This window comes from Pollicipes pollicipes, unplaced genomic scaffold, assembly GCF_011947565.3.
Source record: "Pollicipes pollicipes isolate AB1234 unplaced genomic scaffold, Ppol_2.1 Scaffold_7262;HRSCAF=8765_pilon_pilon_pilon, whole genome shotgun sequence".
Classification (NCBI taxonomy): domain Eukaryota; kingdom Metazoa; phylum Arthropoda; class Thecostraca; order Pollicipedomorpha; family Pollicipedidae; genus Pollicipes; species Pollicipes pollicipes.
This window is the reverse complement of record NW_023597055.1, coordinates 2236894-2251166: the sequence shown is the minus strand read 5'-3', so window position 1 is coordinate 2251166 and position 14273 is coordinate 2236894. Positions and strand designations below refer to the sequence as shown.

The 14273-nt window shown below is 62.0% G+C and overlaps 1 protein-coding gene across 1 annotated transcript in view; it reads right to left on the bottom strand.

The window, feature by feature from the left end:
• Window positions 1-200: 200 nt before the first annotated feature.
• The window catches only part of LOC119114058 (protein yellow), a 35712-nt gene continuing 21639 nt past the window's right edge, over window positions 201-14273 (bottom strand). Inside the window, exons 7-8 of the mRNA XM_037238285.1 lie at window positions 6561-7881; window positions 201-331 (exon numbers count right to left, since the gene is read on the bottom strand). Of these exons, the coding sequence (XP_037094180.1) occupies window positions 6593-7881 (1289 nt within the window). The 3' untranslated portion in view covers window positions 201-331; window positions 6561-6592. The remainder of the gene's footprint in view (window positions 332-6560; window positions 7882-14273) is intronic.

Sequence of the window (14273 nt, the reverse complement as noted above, 5' to 3'; positions counted from 1 at the left end):
CGCCGAGGCGTTGTGCCGCTCGGAGACCGCTCAGGCCACTCCGACTACACGCCTGGCGCTGCCGCCGTCTGGACGTCCGCCCTGCGGCTGCGGCAGCCTTACCGCCGCTGACAGCCTCGCCGCCGCCGCCGACCGCTACAACAGGCCCTCCTGGCGCATGGCCTGCTCGAGCCAGTCCTGATCCCCGCCGCCGCCGCCGCCGCCGTCGCCGGTGTCCGTGACCTCGTCCAGGTCAGCCGTGTTCCGCGGCCCGCCGGTCAGGCTGGCCGTCTCGGCCGGGTCATCCCAGGGCAGTCTGGAGTAGGCCAGGTCGGGCGCGTCGCCAGACGTTCTGCCGAGACACGGCGTATGGATGTCAGCAAGTCCGCGCACGGCGGGACGGCGACCGGCCTCCGTGACCGCCGCCGGCGGCTCACAGTGGCCGGTGGGAACCGCCGGCCGGACGGCGACACGGCCTCGGGACCGCAGCCGGAACGGCGACCGGCCTCCGGGACCGGCCGCCGGCCCGGCGACACGGCTGGTGGACCGCCGCCGGACGGCGACACGCCGGTGGGACCTCCGCCGGCAGGCGAACGGCTGGTGGGACCGCCGCCGGACGCGACACGGCCGGGGGACCGCCGCCCGCGACACGGCCGGTGGGAACGCCGTCTCCAGCGGGACCGCTGGGCGGCCGGCGGGAACAGACCCCACAGCCACACCTACCGGGAGCTTAGAAAGCCGAACATCCCGGAAGTGAGAACTTTTCCTGCTTGGACCAAGAGAGTAGGGGGCATACGACACCGGCAGCGACTGAGAGAGTCTGTCACAACGCGTGGTCCGGGGCGCCTATGCGAATACAGGCTAGACTTCATCATTACCCGAGGCATAACACTCTGAAGCGGGGAATTCAGTCGTCAGTTGAATGAATCATAGCATATACATTTCTAACATGCGATCAGATGCAGCAGAGCAACACGTTACTCACACAACCCATGACGACCAATATTTATGGGATGAACGCCCACTCATGACGAACGACAAGGTGACGATTCTACAGTCCCATACAGGCACGCCATTTACCAACGGCGTCAGCATACGAGCTCGTGCGTCACATGTGCGTAATACATGCGAGTGATCATAACACCAGCTAGTAAGAACATTAGGTTAGTAATGCGTGCGAGTCGTGCGCGATAGCAAGCAGTGGTTAGCCTGAACGTGCCTGGGAGCGGGAGGAGGATGCTGTTCGCTAAAGGACGTCACTAACAGCGCAGTGCACGACACACTACGATTCCTCGACGCCACAGTGCAGCGGCTCGAAGCCGGTCGTCCGGCGGCGACCAAGCATGGGCGATGAGCTCAGTCAGCGCACCACAACCGCTTCTAGTTCCGTCGATCGACGTAATCAGCCGACGTGAGCGAGTGGACGACCCCTCGACCAGCGCCGCGGCGGACCGGTCCTCCGTCACGAGCCGCAATGAGCCGGTCCTCCGTCACGGGCCGCGGTGGACCGGTCCTCCGTCACGGTCCGCGGTGGACCGGTCCTCCGTCACGGGCCGCGGCGAACCGGTCCTCCGTCACGGTCCGCGGTGAACCGGTCCTCTGTCACGGGCCGCAGTGAACCGGTCCTCCGTCACGAGCCGCAGTGAACCGGTCCTCCGTCACGGTCCCGGGTGAACACGGTCTCAGTCACGGGCCGCAGTGGACCGGTCCTCAGTCACGGGCCGCGGTGAACCGGTCCTCCGTCACGGGCCGCGGTGAACCGGTCCTCCGTCACGGGCCGCAGTGGACCGGTCCTCAGTCACGGGCCGCGGCGAACCGGTCCTCCGTCACGGTCCGCGGTGAACCGGTCCTCCGTCACGGGCCGCAGTGAACCGGTCCTCCGTCACGAGCCGCAGTGAAGCGGTCCTCCGTCACGGTCCGCGGTGAACCGGTCCTCCGTCACGGGCCGCAGTGGACCGGTCCTCAGTCACGGGCCGCGGTGAACCGGTCCTCCGTCACGGGCCGTCGCCGAGTCCGGCGCGGCCAGACGGCGGCTCCGCTGGCAGCCGGGGCGGCTGTTGTCTACGGGAGCCGCTGCCAGCCGTCATTAGCCGGTATGTGCGGGGGCGGACTTTGACGAGGCCGCCGCCGGGAGTGTGGGAGGGAGGGGGGGGGGGGGGGAGGCAGGCGCGGCGGCAGAGCCCAGCTCACAGCCGAGCCCGTCCGCTGTGGCGCGGCAGCAGAGCCCGGACCGCGCCCACCAACAGGTGTCTCATCCAACACCACCGCGGCTGGCGCGAAACCCCGCAGCCAAACACCAACAGGTGTCCCAGTCACTGCACTGCCGCGAAACAAGCGACATCACAACATCAAACAGGTGCTCCGCTCAGTCAATGCCAGTCACACCGGCACTTCCGGCGGAGTTCAAGACGGGTCTAGGGCCTGTTGCGGTGGTCCTGGGGCTGTCTCCCTCCGCATGCCGCTGTGAGGCTTCAAGTGGTCCAGAACCGGTGGCGTGCTGCGTTGAATTTCGCATGAGAAATCACTTATACATAAGGCTGGAGCAAGAGCCTATGACAAATTTGCAGCTTGGTTGACGATAAGTCAATGGGGTGGTTCATGACGTATGACTGCATGCCTGCATAAAATAAGTTCCGCCGGCTGGTGTGCCAGGTCCTCTCTTGCTCTTGGCTTGGCTTGCTCGGTATAAGCTAATCAGCAGCTCTCCCTTTCACCAGCTGTCTCACCTCCGTGGCGTATTTCTCTACACAGAGTAGCCCGCACGCGAGGGGCTCCATCACCAGTAAAAAGTGGGGGTTGGGAGGGGGGGGGGGGCATCGAGATATGTTGAGCTATTCCTTTTTATCGCTTTAACATTACATTTCGTAACAGGCGTTGGTTTCCGATACCCTCCTAAGACGGGATTCGTGCATGTACGAAAGCACAGCCTCATCGTCCACTCCGCAGAGTCCCCCTCCGCCCAGAACGGCACGCCGCCCGCCGCCCGCCCGCCGCCCGCCGACCGTCGGCGCATGGGCCCTGACATCCTGCAGCAGGGTCAATGCTATCCCTGACTCCTGCACTTCCGTTCCTCCGTGTTTTCTGTTTTCTTTGGCGTCCCCTCCCTGCTGGATTCGGGCCGATGGGCGGATCAAAAACAACAGTCTAATCACGTCTCGGTCCATTACGGCGCCCGTGCCTTTCTGGCCCAGTGAGTAGCGCGTGGAGGTGAACGGACGGACACAGTGAACTCACGTCATTACGGCAAATACCTGGGCGTTCCACAACCGGCACTGCTAACGCAAATGAATGGGTGGGCTTGACCTTGTGCTGCAGATATGAATGGGTGCGTGTTCCCGGCAATGCGCTGATTACAGGGTGGATGACAGTGTCGTCGATGTTTCATGTGGAGGCAATCTCGGGACCGCGTCAGAGATCTCTGACCTCTGATGATCCTGGGACCTCTGGCGATCTCTGACCGTGCTCCCAGCTGACCAGTCCTCCATGTCAAAGATGCCATCCCCCCTTCCGCACCACCAATCTCGCGAAATCTTTGGCATCGGCCATGTAACGTCTTGTCATCCCGCATCACCACACCGCGGGACCGCGGCGGGCTGATCCGCCACCTGATCCTGATCCTGATCCTGATCCTGATCCTGATCCGCCTCGCTCGTCACGGCCAGGCCGAGCCGTCAAACCTCGCCGCCGCCGTCGATCTCCGCCGCCTCAGCCCCCCCCCCTTCCTCCCCTCCCCTCCAAGCCCGCCGCTCCGCCGCGCCCCGTCAGCCCCCCCCCCCCTTCCTCCCATCCACTCCAAGCCCGCCGCTCCGCCGCGCCCCGTCAGCCCCCCCCCCCTTCCTCCCATCCACTCCAAGCCCGCCGCTCCGCCGCGCCCCGTTCGTCAGCGATGACCTTGATCCGCGCGCGCCAGCGAGAGCGAGAGCGCCCCGCCCACTCCGCGCCGCCGCCGACGCCGACGCCGACGCCGGCGGCGCCTCAGCTCGGATCGATGCGGCGAGGCCGGGCCGCCGCCGCTTGGTCGGTCGCCCTAGAGCCGCGACCTTTGCAGGACGCCACGGAGGGCCTGCCAGCCGTAACAGCTGTTGCATGTTTCATGGCACGACATGACACGCCAGCCGTGGCGACAGCGGCTGATGGAGGCGACTTGGCCGGCCGTGCGGCCAGATGGTGTCATTTATTGTCGGATCAGTAGTGGTGAGACGGGCCAGAGCCTCTCCCACAAAGGCTTGAAGTGCCATCAGGCGTCTTAAAATTATTCGGAAATTCTAGGTTCATATTCATGCTTTGAGCTGTTTGGTCAGCCTGCTAAAATAAGTGACAGAAACAGCTTAAGAACATTTCATACCTAACAGAAGTGCTTCTTCTAACTTCTTCTTCTAACGCTTCTCTTCACTTTGGATGGTCTTGCATAATTTCGTAGAACATCTAAAAGTATCCTAAAGCCTTTCTAGCAGCAGGCACTGGTGAAACGGCTGACATGAGCACCTGCCAAGAACAGTACTCTCGCCTGTACAGTTACAAAAAGAAGCCAAAAAACCGACATCACAAGAACACGACAGAGCACCTAACAGCGCTACCAGTCCCTGAAAATTTTTCCCTTGTCAGTTCCTTCCAGGAATTCAATTTCCTAATCGGTGATAGCGCCGCTCGACCGATCATCAGACGGGCACGAGGCGTCACGTGACAAGCGCGGCAGTCACGTGACGGGGGCGGTAGTCACGCCAGGCCGCCGGGGAGCCGCCGGTCCCGCTCGGCCCGGCCCGGCCCGGCCCGGAGGCGGTCCACAGACGCCCCGCCGGCCCATGTCGCTAGACCGCTGACTTGCTGACCCCTGTTGACCCCCACTGACCTGCTGACCCCTGCTGCCCTCTGCAGCCCGGCGGCCGGTCAGCTCAGGCGGAGGGCGTTAGCAGGGTTCGCCGCCGGTTAGTCTCCCGACACGGTCCCATCCCAGCCCGCCTAATGTCGGAAATGGGGATGGGCTACATCTGCAGTCCTGCTTTTTTGGAACATATCGACAGGGTACGACACGGTTCAGCGCAGTTATATTTTAGAATCCACGAGCTTAAGAGCTAGGCTGACAGCCAAGTCAGCGATCAACCAAGAGGGATACCATCTACATTGTCAGATGTCTTGAGCATCAGGTCACTGAAGGATTTTTGACCGTGACGGTTTAATAATTTATTTTCTGGAAGATTTCGCCCCAGTCCATTAATTGGATGGATTTCTGGGATCGGTGCCAACGCTAAGCAGTGCTTGTTACTTGAGCTCCGACTACCACCATCCAGCCGTAAAATTCCAGGCTAACGGCAGAATACGGCAACAAAAGCTTAATGGACCGTAAAGCTGGGCACGATCCACCCCATTCCCTGACGTCACCTGGCCTTTGGGGCGAGCGCTTAGAAACGACTCGCCCCCCCCCCCTTCCTATCCCCACGGATGGCTCAATTCAAGGTCAGGCGACCTCACCAGCTGAGAGAGCACGTCGCAATCGCGGCTGGCGACCCAAGACCACGTGTCATAGCGAGCGTCTCCCTGTTTGTGCGCCATTAGCGTGGAGATTCCCGCAGAGTGGGGAGCGCCGCAGCTGCATTGTGATGCATTGACTGTAAAAAGACTCGCCAATATTGAATAGGCTAATCTGAACATCAAATCACAGTGAAACGGGAAGACGAGTTAAGAGTGACATCTGGCATACGCACCAATAAGTCCAAACCAAATCACGTTAGCCTCGACACAGACAAGCAGCCAGTTTGCCTTAAAAATCTGAAAAGTTAACTGCATGTTCAAAAACCAGCTCCGTTTCCTAAATCCGCCGCGCCACCTAGTAGCCTGAACGGTCAGAGCCTTACGCCCAGTTATGTGCGCAGGTTTGGACGTAAACCGCCCAGTCCAACCAGTCGCCACCAGATTCCGAAAACCCGTACGCCAGCACCCAGCGCCTAAGAATAGTCCTGAACAATTCATAAACCCGCCTCACATGACGGCATTTGGAGCCGGCGTCCGTGACGTCTAATCCAGGACATTGCCGCAACCACTCCGCGACTTTGACCGCGGTCCGTCGCCACGTGCCGGCTCTGCACGTGATCACCGACACGACCACGCGCCCGGAGCGGCGCGGACCACGAGAGCCGGACACGTGCCGTCACAAGTTCGGGCGGTCGTGGCGCGTTCGGCACGCGCGGTTCGTTGCGGTCACGGCAGATCGAGCACGTGCGGTCAGCAAGAGTCGGGTTAGTCGTGCTGGGTTAGACACAAGCCCCCATGCCGGGTTAGCAGGGGACCGCGGAGGCGGCCGGCGCTCTCGCGGCGCCCAGCCAGCGTGGCCGGCACGGTACACACGTACGCGCGGGGTGCCAGCCCAGCGGGCGTTGCCGTTTGGGCACGCTCGCGCCCGTGCGGTGCCACCCAGTTAGTGCGGCCGGCTGGGCCGACCCGTGCTCGCGTGATGCCAGGTTAGTGGGCTGTCGCGGCAGGCCAGGCCGGGTCGAGCAAGCCGCGACCCGGCCAGCGCCCCGGGGCCGAGCGGAGCCGTGCGGGGTCGGCAGCAGGCCGGCAGACCTCCCCGGCCGCCGTCCTACCTGTGCGGCGTCCGGCGACAGTGGCGGCGCTCCTAGCGCGCGGCGACGATCGCGGCGCAGAGGAGCGCGGCGAGCCACGGCGCGGCGGCGGCGGCGGGCGCGGCGCCGGCCACGCTCACCCGCCGCCCGCGCCGGTACGGCCCCATGTAGCCGGCCATGTGGACGGGCGCGCGCATCAACCGGAACAGCACCTCGTCGGACGAGTCAAGGTCGAGCATGGCCACCTTGTGCATCTTGTTGCTGGTCAGGTAGAGGAAGCCGCCGTCCCAGCCGAAGGAGTCGGGCCACTGCAGCCGCTCGTCGTCCTTGTACACTTGATCGAGCGCGCTGAACGGCCCGCTGATGTTCCACTGGTTGATGGCGTTGTTGTTGAGCACGCCGTAGAACATGATGCCCGTCTCCGACACGGTCATGCCCTCCGACTGCGAGCTGCGCGAGCCGATGCTGCGGATCTCCTGGTCGAGCACGGCCGGCGTGGCCATCTCCAGCTCGGTGCGGTTGCGCAGCAGCGCCGTGCGCACGACGTAAAACTGGAAGCTGGAGACGGCGGCGAAGAAGAGCCGCTGCTCGGCGTCGCCGCGCGGCGACAGCGCCAGGCTGTCGATGGGCGTCGGGAAGGCCGAGCCCTGGTCGCCGATGCGCACGCCGATCGCCGACTGGTCCAGCTTCATCGAGTCGTGCTCGACGAACCACGACGCGTCGTCGCGGTACGAGTACACCACCAGCCGGTCGCTGCCCGTGCTAGCGATGTAGGCGAACCAGTCGGCCGGGTCCGGCGACGACGTGTCCAGGACGACGCCGCGCAGCAGCGACGACGTCTTGGCCACCACCTCCTCGGGGAACACGTGGCGCCGCACCTCGCGTTCCTTCACCATATCCCAGATGACCAGCTTCGCCGGACAGTCAACATTCGGCTGCGAGAACATGCCCCACCGGCCCGTGTCGACGATCCACATCCTGCGCAGCGGGTCGATCTCGATGACGTGCGCGTACTGCACGTTGCGGCAGTCCCCGGGCTCGTTCATCCCCCAGCTGGGGTACGGCCGCAGCAGGGTGGCGTTGCCGCGCCGCACCACGTGGTTGACGGAGGAGGGCACGCCATGGCGCCAGCGCGGCACCGTCACGAACACCTCGCCGTCCACCGCCTTGACGTCGCTCAGCATGCAGTAGTCGGGCACGAAGCGGCTCGAGGCGAGCGCCGCCTGGCGCGCCTCCGGCGTCGGCCAGTCAAAGTCGAGCAGCCGCCACTCGTGCACCACCTGCAGCGGCCCGAACTTGGCGGCCGCCGTCACGACGGCCAGCAGCAGCGGCAGCGGCAGCAGCAGCGGCAGCAGCGACGCGGCGGACGGCATGGCTTCGAGGCCGCGCTGACGCCGGCGGACGACGCTGCGCGCTCGGCGACCGGCGGACAACTGCCGAATCGGCGGCCGGTCAGCGGGGCCGGCGGCGCGCGCGGCCCAGCGCCGGCGCCGGCACGGCGCGCTATCTTATCGACGCACGCACGGGACGGTGCGGACACAGACGCACGGAGGAGCAGAGCGGGGAATGGATGGACGAACGGACGAACGGACGCACGGACGGGCGAACGGAAGCACGATCGGACGAGGACGGGCGAACGGACGGACGAGCGGACGGATGGAGGGCTGGAAGGACGGACAGAAGGGCGGCTGGAGTGACGGCCGGGAGGACGGCTGGGAGGAGGTCTGGGATGACGGCCGGGAGGACGGTCAGGACGGCTGGGAGAACAGCCGGGAGCACGGCTCGGAGCGCGGACGAACGAGGAGCTGTCAGGTGGACTAGCTGGAGAATGGATCATGGCTCTGAGATGTCGCTTTCATAAGGAAGCACGGAAAGGAGCGATGAGATTTTGGCAAGACAAACAGTTCAGACAACACGCTGCACTCACAACAAAGTACAAGTCACATGTTTATCTGCACGCTGTCATCAGCCAATCTTTGAGTGAACGCAAGAGCGCAGCATTTTTTGTTCCATTTTCATTTGATCAATCTGTCGGACACCTTTGCTAGTTTTGGGTAGGTGCACACGTCAGCATTTGCTCATGCCAATTATTTTTTGCTAACTTGTTTGTTTACAAGTCTCTTAAATTTTCCTACCCGCCTGGTTTATTGCAAAAAGTTGAGTTTCGTGTTTTAACCGCACGTGTATCGACAAGGAGAGCAACAGATCAGGAAAATGGTTCGGATTTAAAGACGGCGGAAACGTAACGAACAAACATTTAGCCACCCCGTACCACGTTAATCTCATCACCGGTGTGTGGGCGTTGTTCGAGGACGTCGCCATAAACGTCACAATCGTATCACATGCCAGCGATCGTCCCAAGGTAAAACAGACGAAACATCTGGCTTTCATCATCTGTTTCAATCCACTTCAAATGCAAATACGTCACCTATTTACAACCTATCTCCAGATAACTTAAGACAATTATCTCCTTAGAATAGGCTATGAGGGGAAAACCACCCATAAAACGTCGAAGAAATCTACTGGTCACGACATGGTAATGTGTGTGTGTGGGGGGGGGGGGGGGCTACCGCGTTCACATCATATTCCGGCTACTTTATGGCCCAATCCTAAAGGTCCTGATTCTGACAATCTGACACTATGACATTTATCCAACGCTGGAAATGACTATTTCCGTGATTATCCGAGTCAGCCCTAATCTATATTTATGACCATATGGTGAACTTACTGCCCCACCGCCTCTCCCCGGAAGCGTGGTTTTTGTTACCGACCCATGATTGGGGGCAGCCCGACCACCGTGCCCACCAAACATCAACGAAATGATGATTGGTCATTGAGACGCACCGCCTGCGTGCGCCAGTTAGGGCCGTACAGCGAGCCGTGCGCCGCACAGTCCGCCGGCGCTGCCGCGATAGCGCGCGGCGCGAGTCCGGTCCGATCGAAGCCAGCGCGACTCGGCGCCAGTGACGGCGGCGCCGAGCGTCCGCGTATGACCAGCTCGTGCGGCGATGCGATGCGACGGTTCACGGGAGAGATGAGGAGGCGAGCAGGTCCCGTGGTGCAGGGCAAAGGGTCAAACCAGACGCACACCGCGGCCTGCTATCATCCACCGGCAGATAACCGCGAGTTGTGGCTGCGCGAGCACCGCCACCACGGAATCAGAGGACCGCGGCCTCCGTTTTTTCGTCTGCGCGAGCGCCGTTCCCAGCGGCTTAACGGAGCTCTGCCGCTCCAAACCTGCCGCTCGCCATCCTGACCGGTTGCGCCGCCGCATGCCTCGTGACAAGGCCGGCGCCGGCGGCGTGAAGCCCCCGGAGGGAAACGGCCGGAGCGTGCTGACATGAGCGCGGACACGTGCGCGCTCTGCGACAGCGTCCGTGAGCTCCGCGCCTCAGCGGTCGTCGAGGGACCTGACGCAGCGTCCGTCCATGCCTCATGCGGCGCTGCCAGCCGTATGTCGGTGTGATGTTCCTTGCGGGGAGCAGGGCCTCCTCAGGGCCTCAGGGCCTTTGGGCCTCCTCAGGCCCAAAGCGCCGACCAGGCGGTCTACAACTTGTAAACGGCCAAGCCGTTTGCCAGTTGTACAAATGAATCGCAGTCATCATCCCATCAGCCGCTACGCGGAAAGCAATGCTATAGTCAAGGAGGCTATAAGCTATCTCCGCATACGCAATCATCACTCTCTCGCTGAGGACAGCTTGTTGGCACGGATTTCGGAGCCGGTGGCAGCTTTACCGGATGATGCAGTATAAATGGCCTTAGTCCTCGGGGAACAACTAGGAGAATGGAGATATAGGAACTAGGAGAATGAAGAAAAAAACAGGAGAATGGAGATATGATAACCCAACTATACCTCCATTCTCCAACTATATTTCCATATGATAACCCAACTATGTCTCAATTCTCCTGGTTTTCTCCCAGGAAGAAGACCATAACCGCTGTCTTATCTATGTGAATAATGCTCCTCGCTAATGCACTGAACAACTTACGTAATTTACCAGATGAGGTCTGATCGAGTTGGCCAACCGTTCTGGAGCTCGAAGTAGCCAGAGTCTGATCATGTCTACCTCCCACCGCATGCGTGCTGCGCGGATGTTGAAGAAGAATGCTTTAATACATGATCAATTCATCTGTGACTTTGGCAAACTGCTCTTCGCTGCCTTTGATACCAGCATTGAGAAATGGTTGGACCATTTCAGATCGGGCAGTATGCGGCGAGTTGTTAATTACATCAGCTAATTGTGAACCCACCGACAACACCGCGCGCAAACACGCCCAGCCCCACGTCCCGTCGCCTCCAAACTTCAAAGATATCGTGATTATCAAACCTGTCAACAAGAACTCTATTTGGTTTATCAAGCTCCAGGCTGAGTGAGGCAGGACGAGTGAGACAACAGAAACTCCAGCCCTAAACAGAAAGTCGTCTGTCGGGGCTTTCACACCAAACTCCCGGATCCGTTTTGGACGCATTGTGAGAGCCCCGGCCCGCAGTGCGCCGTCCGGCCGTGGCCGGCGGGGAGACGCGTTGGCAGCGGCGCTGGACGCGGAAAGTCGGGGGAAACGCAGCCGTCGGCTGGCAGGCCCCACAAAGCTACACTAATCCGGGTCCAATTGACTTGGAAGCCCGCCATCCAGCGCCGTGGGGAGACTGATGGCGACAGGGGCGCGGAGAATGGCGCCAGGTCAAACGAACGCCACCAGCAAACCTTTTCGCAAGCTCCTAAAACTGCACTTCGCGCTGTTTTGCCCGTTTTCCGTTTGTTCTGGGTGGAGGCTCCCAAAGCAAACTTCGGATGGGGCTGGTGAACAGACAACTCAGGACGGAGCGGGGTGCGGTGGGGCGGAGGGGCTGCTGCAGGGTCGGGTCATCCATCGCCGGGGCGGGGTCGAGGGACGCACCACTCGGAACAATGACCCGTGGCGGCCTGTCCTTCCGACGTCCGCGGCCAACTCGATGGGCCGCGCCGCCAGACCGCAGGACGTGACCGGACAAAACGGAAAACCGTTAAATCAGCCTCGAATCGAAGTCCATCCGCATCGTCCGAGATAAATAGACCTCAGCGGAACTGATCAGCTCGCTAATTAATTCCTGCGAACCGTGGGTCACACGGCTTCTGCTCATTTCAACTTAAAATAATCCCGGCTGCACTTCCGCACCGCTCACAGGCGCACACTAAGTGACTGATGCCGCAAAACAAGCTGACCACTACCAGTCGGAACCACTTACTGCACAACGGACTTCACGGAAACCTTACTGTTTTTGTTGGAGCCAGGCCCCTGAATGATACGGAGCAGACGTGAGCGCGCACCACGTGACGCCAGCCGGGGGGCGTCCACAGCGCTGGCGCCGGACCCATCGCGTCACGTGACCGCAGACCGCCCGCACGCCCGCAGGGCGCCGGTGACCTCCAGAGGGTCAAATGACCAGTCTGCATGCTGCGTCCGGCCGAAACACCGGACGTGACTCTCTCAGAGTCCTCTCGCCCGCCCACCTCACCCAGCGCGCAATTAGCCCGGGACAATGCCCGTGTGCATCTCACCAGCCGCAAACAGAACACCGACACGTGACGCCGCGCTGGCTGGCGCGCTTCCGCCGCCGCTGTCGAGATCGGGACCGGCCATGACCAGACATCACGAGTGGGGCGCCGCTCCCCGGGGGGAAGGAGGCGGGGGGCGGGGGGCATGATTCAGTCGTCCGCCCACATGCAAGCGCGCCACCTGGTGATGACCTCACCCGGCGGCGAATCGCCGATACAGCGCGCCAAAAATGGTCTGCACGCGACGGCGCGGTATTCCCTGCTCGGGCGGTTTGTGGAGGGGGAGGGGGAAGCGGGCTGCGGCCGACCCGTCATGTCCGGAGCTCGGACGTGACATACTGATGGGGTGACCTCATCCCAGACCATGCACCGACATAAGCAATTAACAAAAGCGTGGGGCGAGTTAAGTCGGACCGCGATCGCCACACATTCAAACAGCAAAGACACCGAAACCAGCCTGGGCGATGCGCCGAGGCGGCCCTTTGGCCCCAAACGCCAAGGTCAAACAGGCCCAACTCCCGCGGCATCCGGTAGCGCACGCGCATGCGCGGCAGTGCCTGGCAGAGGGGGTGGATTCGCCCTCCCACATGGCAGCGACGGTGCCGACATTCCCGCAGCTCCCGACGCGCGCCAGCTCGGTCGGAGGACCGTCAAGCGGCTGGAACGGCTGCCGGCACCGACAGCGCGCGCCCGCCGCCGGCCAGCACACGCGTATGCCGGAACAGGTCGTAGCCTGTGTCGTGTCAGGGCGCGGAGGGGCACGCGGGCCACCATTCCGTTCCATTCATTCCGTTCCACGGGGGATTCCGTTCCACGGCGTTTTATGCACAGAACGGAATCGTTTACAAGCGATGTTAAACAGAGCAAGGGAGACCGCAGTCGTTTACAACTCGAGTCAAAAAGATGCAGGAGGAACCACAGAAACGTCACATTGGGTCTGTACCACTCGATCTGACACGATGCCAGTCAAAGCCAAAAACGGTGTTAGAACGTGGGCTAGTTTATGTACGACCTAATCCGATTTCGGTTTGTTTGACTCCGTCGAAATCGCTTGCTTGCACTTGTTGATCTTCTCGCTCATTCTGTCAATCTCCGTCCCGCGCGAGAGGTGCGGAAATGGCATCTAATGGCACCCTCCCAGACCCCCACCTCGTCACCGAAGGCGGCGAATTTACAAGAGCTGGCCATTCTGCTCATTTCCCCCGCCCCGCTCATTCTGTCGATCTCGGTCCGGCGCGAGAGCTGCGAAAATGACACCAAGCCTCACCACTCCAAGCTCCCGCTGCGTCACCAAAGGCGGCGAAACTAGGAGCGCTGACCAGCGCCACCGCAGCCGCGCCCGGGCCGTGCACGCCGCCGGCGGCATCAGGCGCCCGCCGCCGTCCGCCGACAACCCGGTCACGATCACCAACGCCCGTCCAGCGTGTTTCCCAACATGCCAACCGCCTGCCAAGCGGGGCACGCCGCCGGATGGTCGGGATCTCAACACACGGGCCCGCCTGCCCACCGGGCTGCACGCGGGAGCCGCCCGCAGGCCGCGCTCTCGACGTGGGGAGTTTGAGGACCGCGCCCGTCACGTGCTCGACGAGCTCGCCGGGTCCGACGAGCTCGCGTGGCGGACGATGCCGACGGCGATCATCCGCTACGCTTCCCACAGACACAAAAACCGAGCGCCGCTGGAAGACAAATGGAGGTTAGAGAAGCGGAGCATTAAAACAGATGAGGTAACGATAGACGAACGGCGGCCTTTCGAGAGGCGGGCGACGCGCAATCACGCCTCATCAACATTCCATCAGCCAGGGGCGCGTCCAGGCCGAAAGCCGGGAGGGCGGCGGAGGAGAGCACCAACCGAGCAACCGTCGAGGCATCTGGAAAGCAGCAGTCTGGGCGCATCTGATAATCATCAGCGGTGCATCCGCGAGCAGCGAGTTTACAAACTCGGAGCGCGATAGCCCGTGTTTGCTCCTGAGGAGGGGAGGGGGAAGGGGAGCCGTCGGAAGCCGGCTGTCGTGCAGCACTGGCGGCGAGCGGAGCCCGGCCACGAATAACAGGCCGGTCCGACCGTCTCGTGGCCCGGCAGGGGCGGATCGCGATCGGGCAGGGGCGTAGTCAGTCTCCGCCCCTGGAGGAGGGGGACAACTTCCACGCACACGCCGAGGTCTCCCCTAGACCGGATGATGCGGACCACACCCAATGA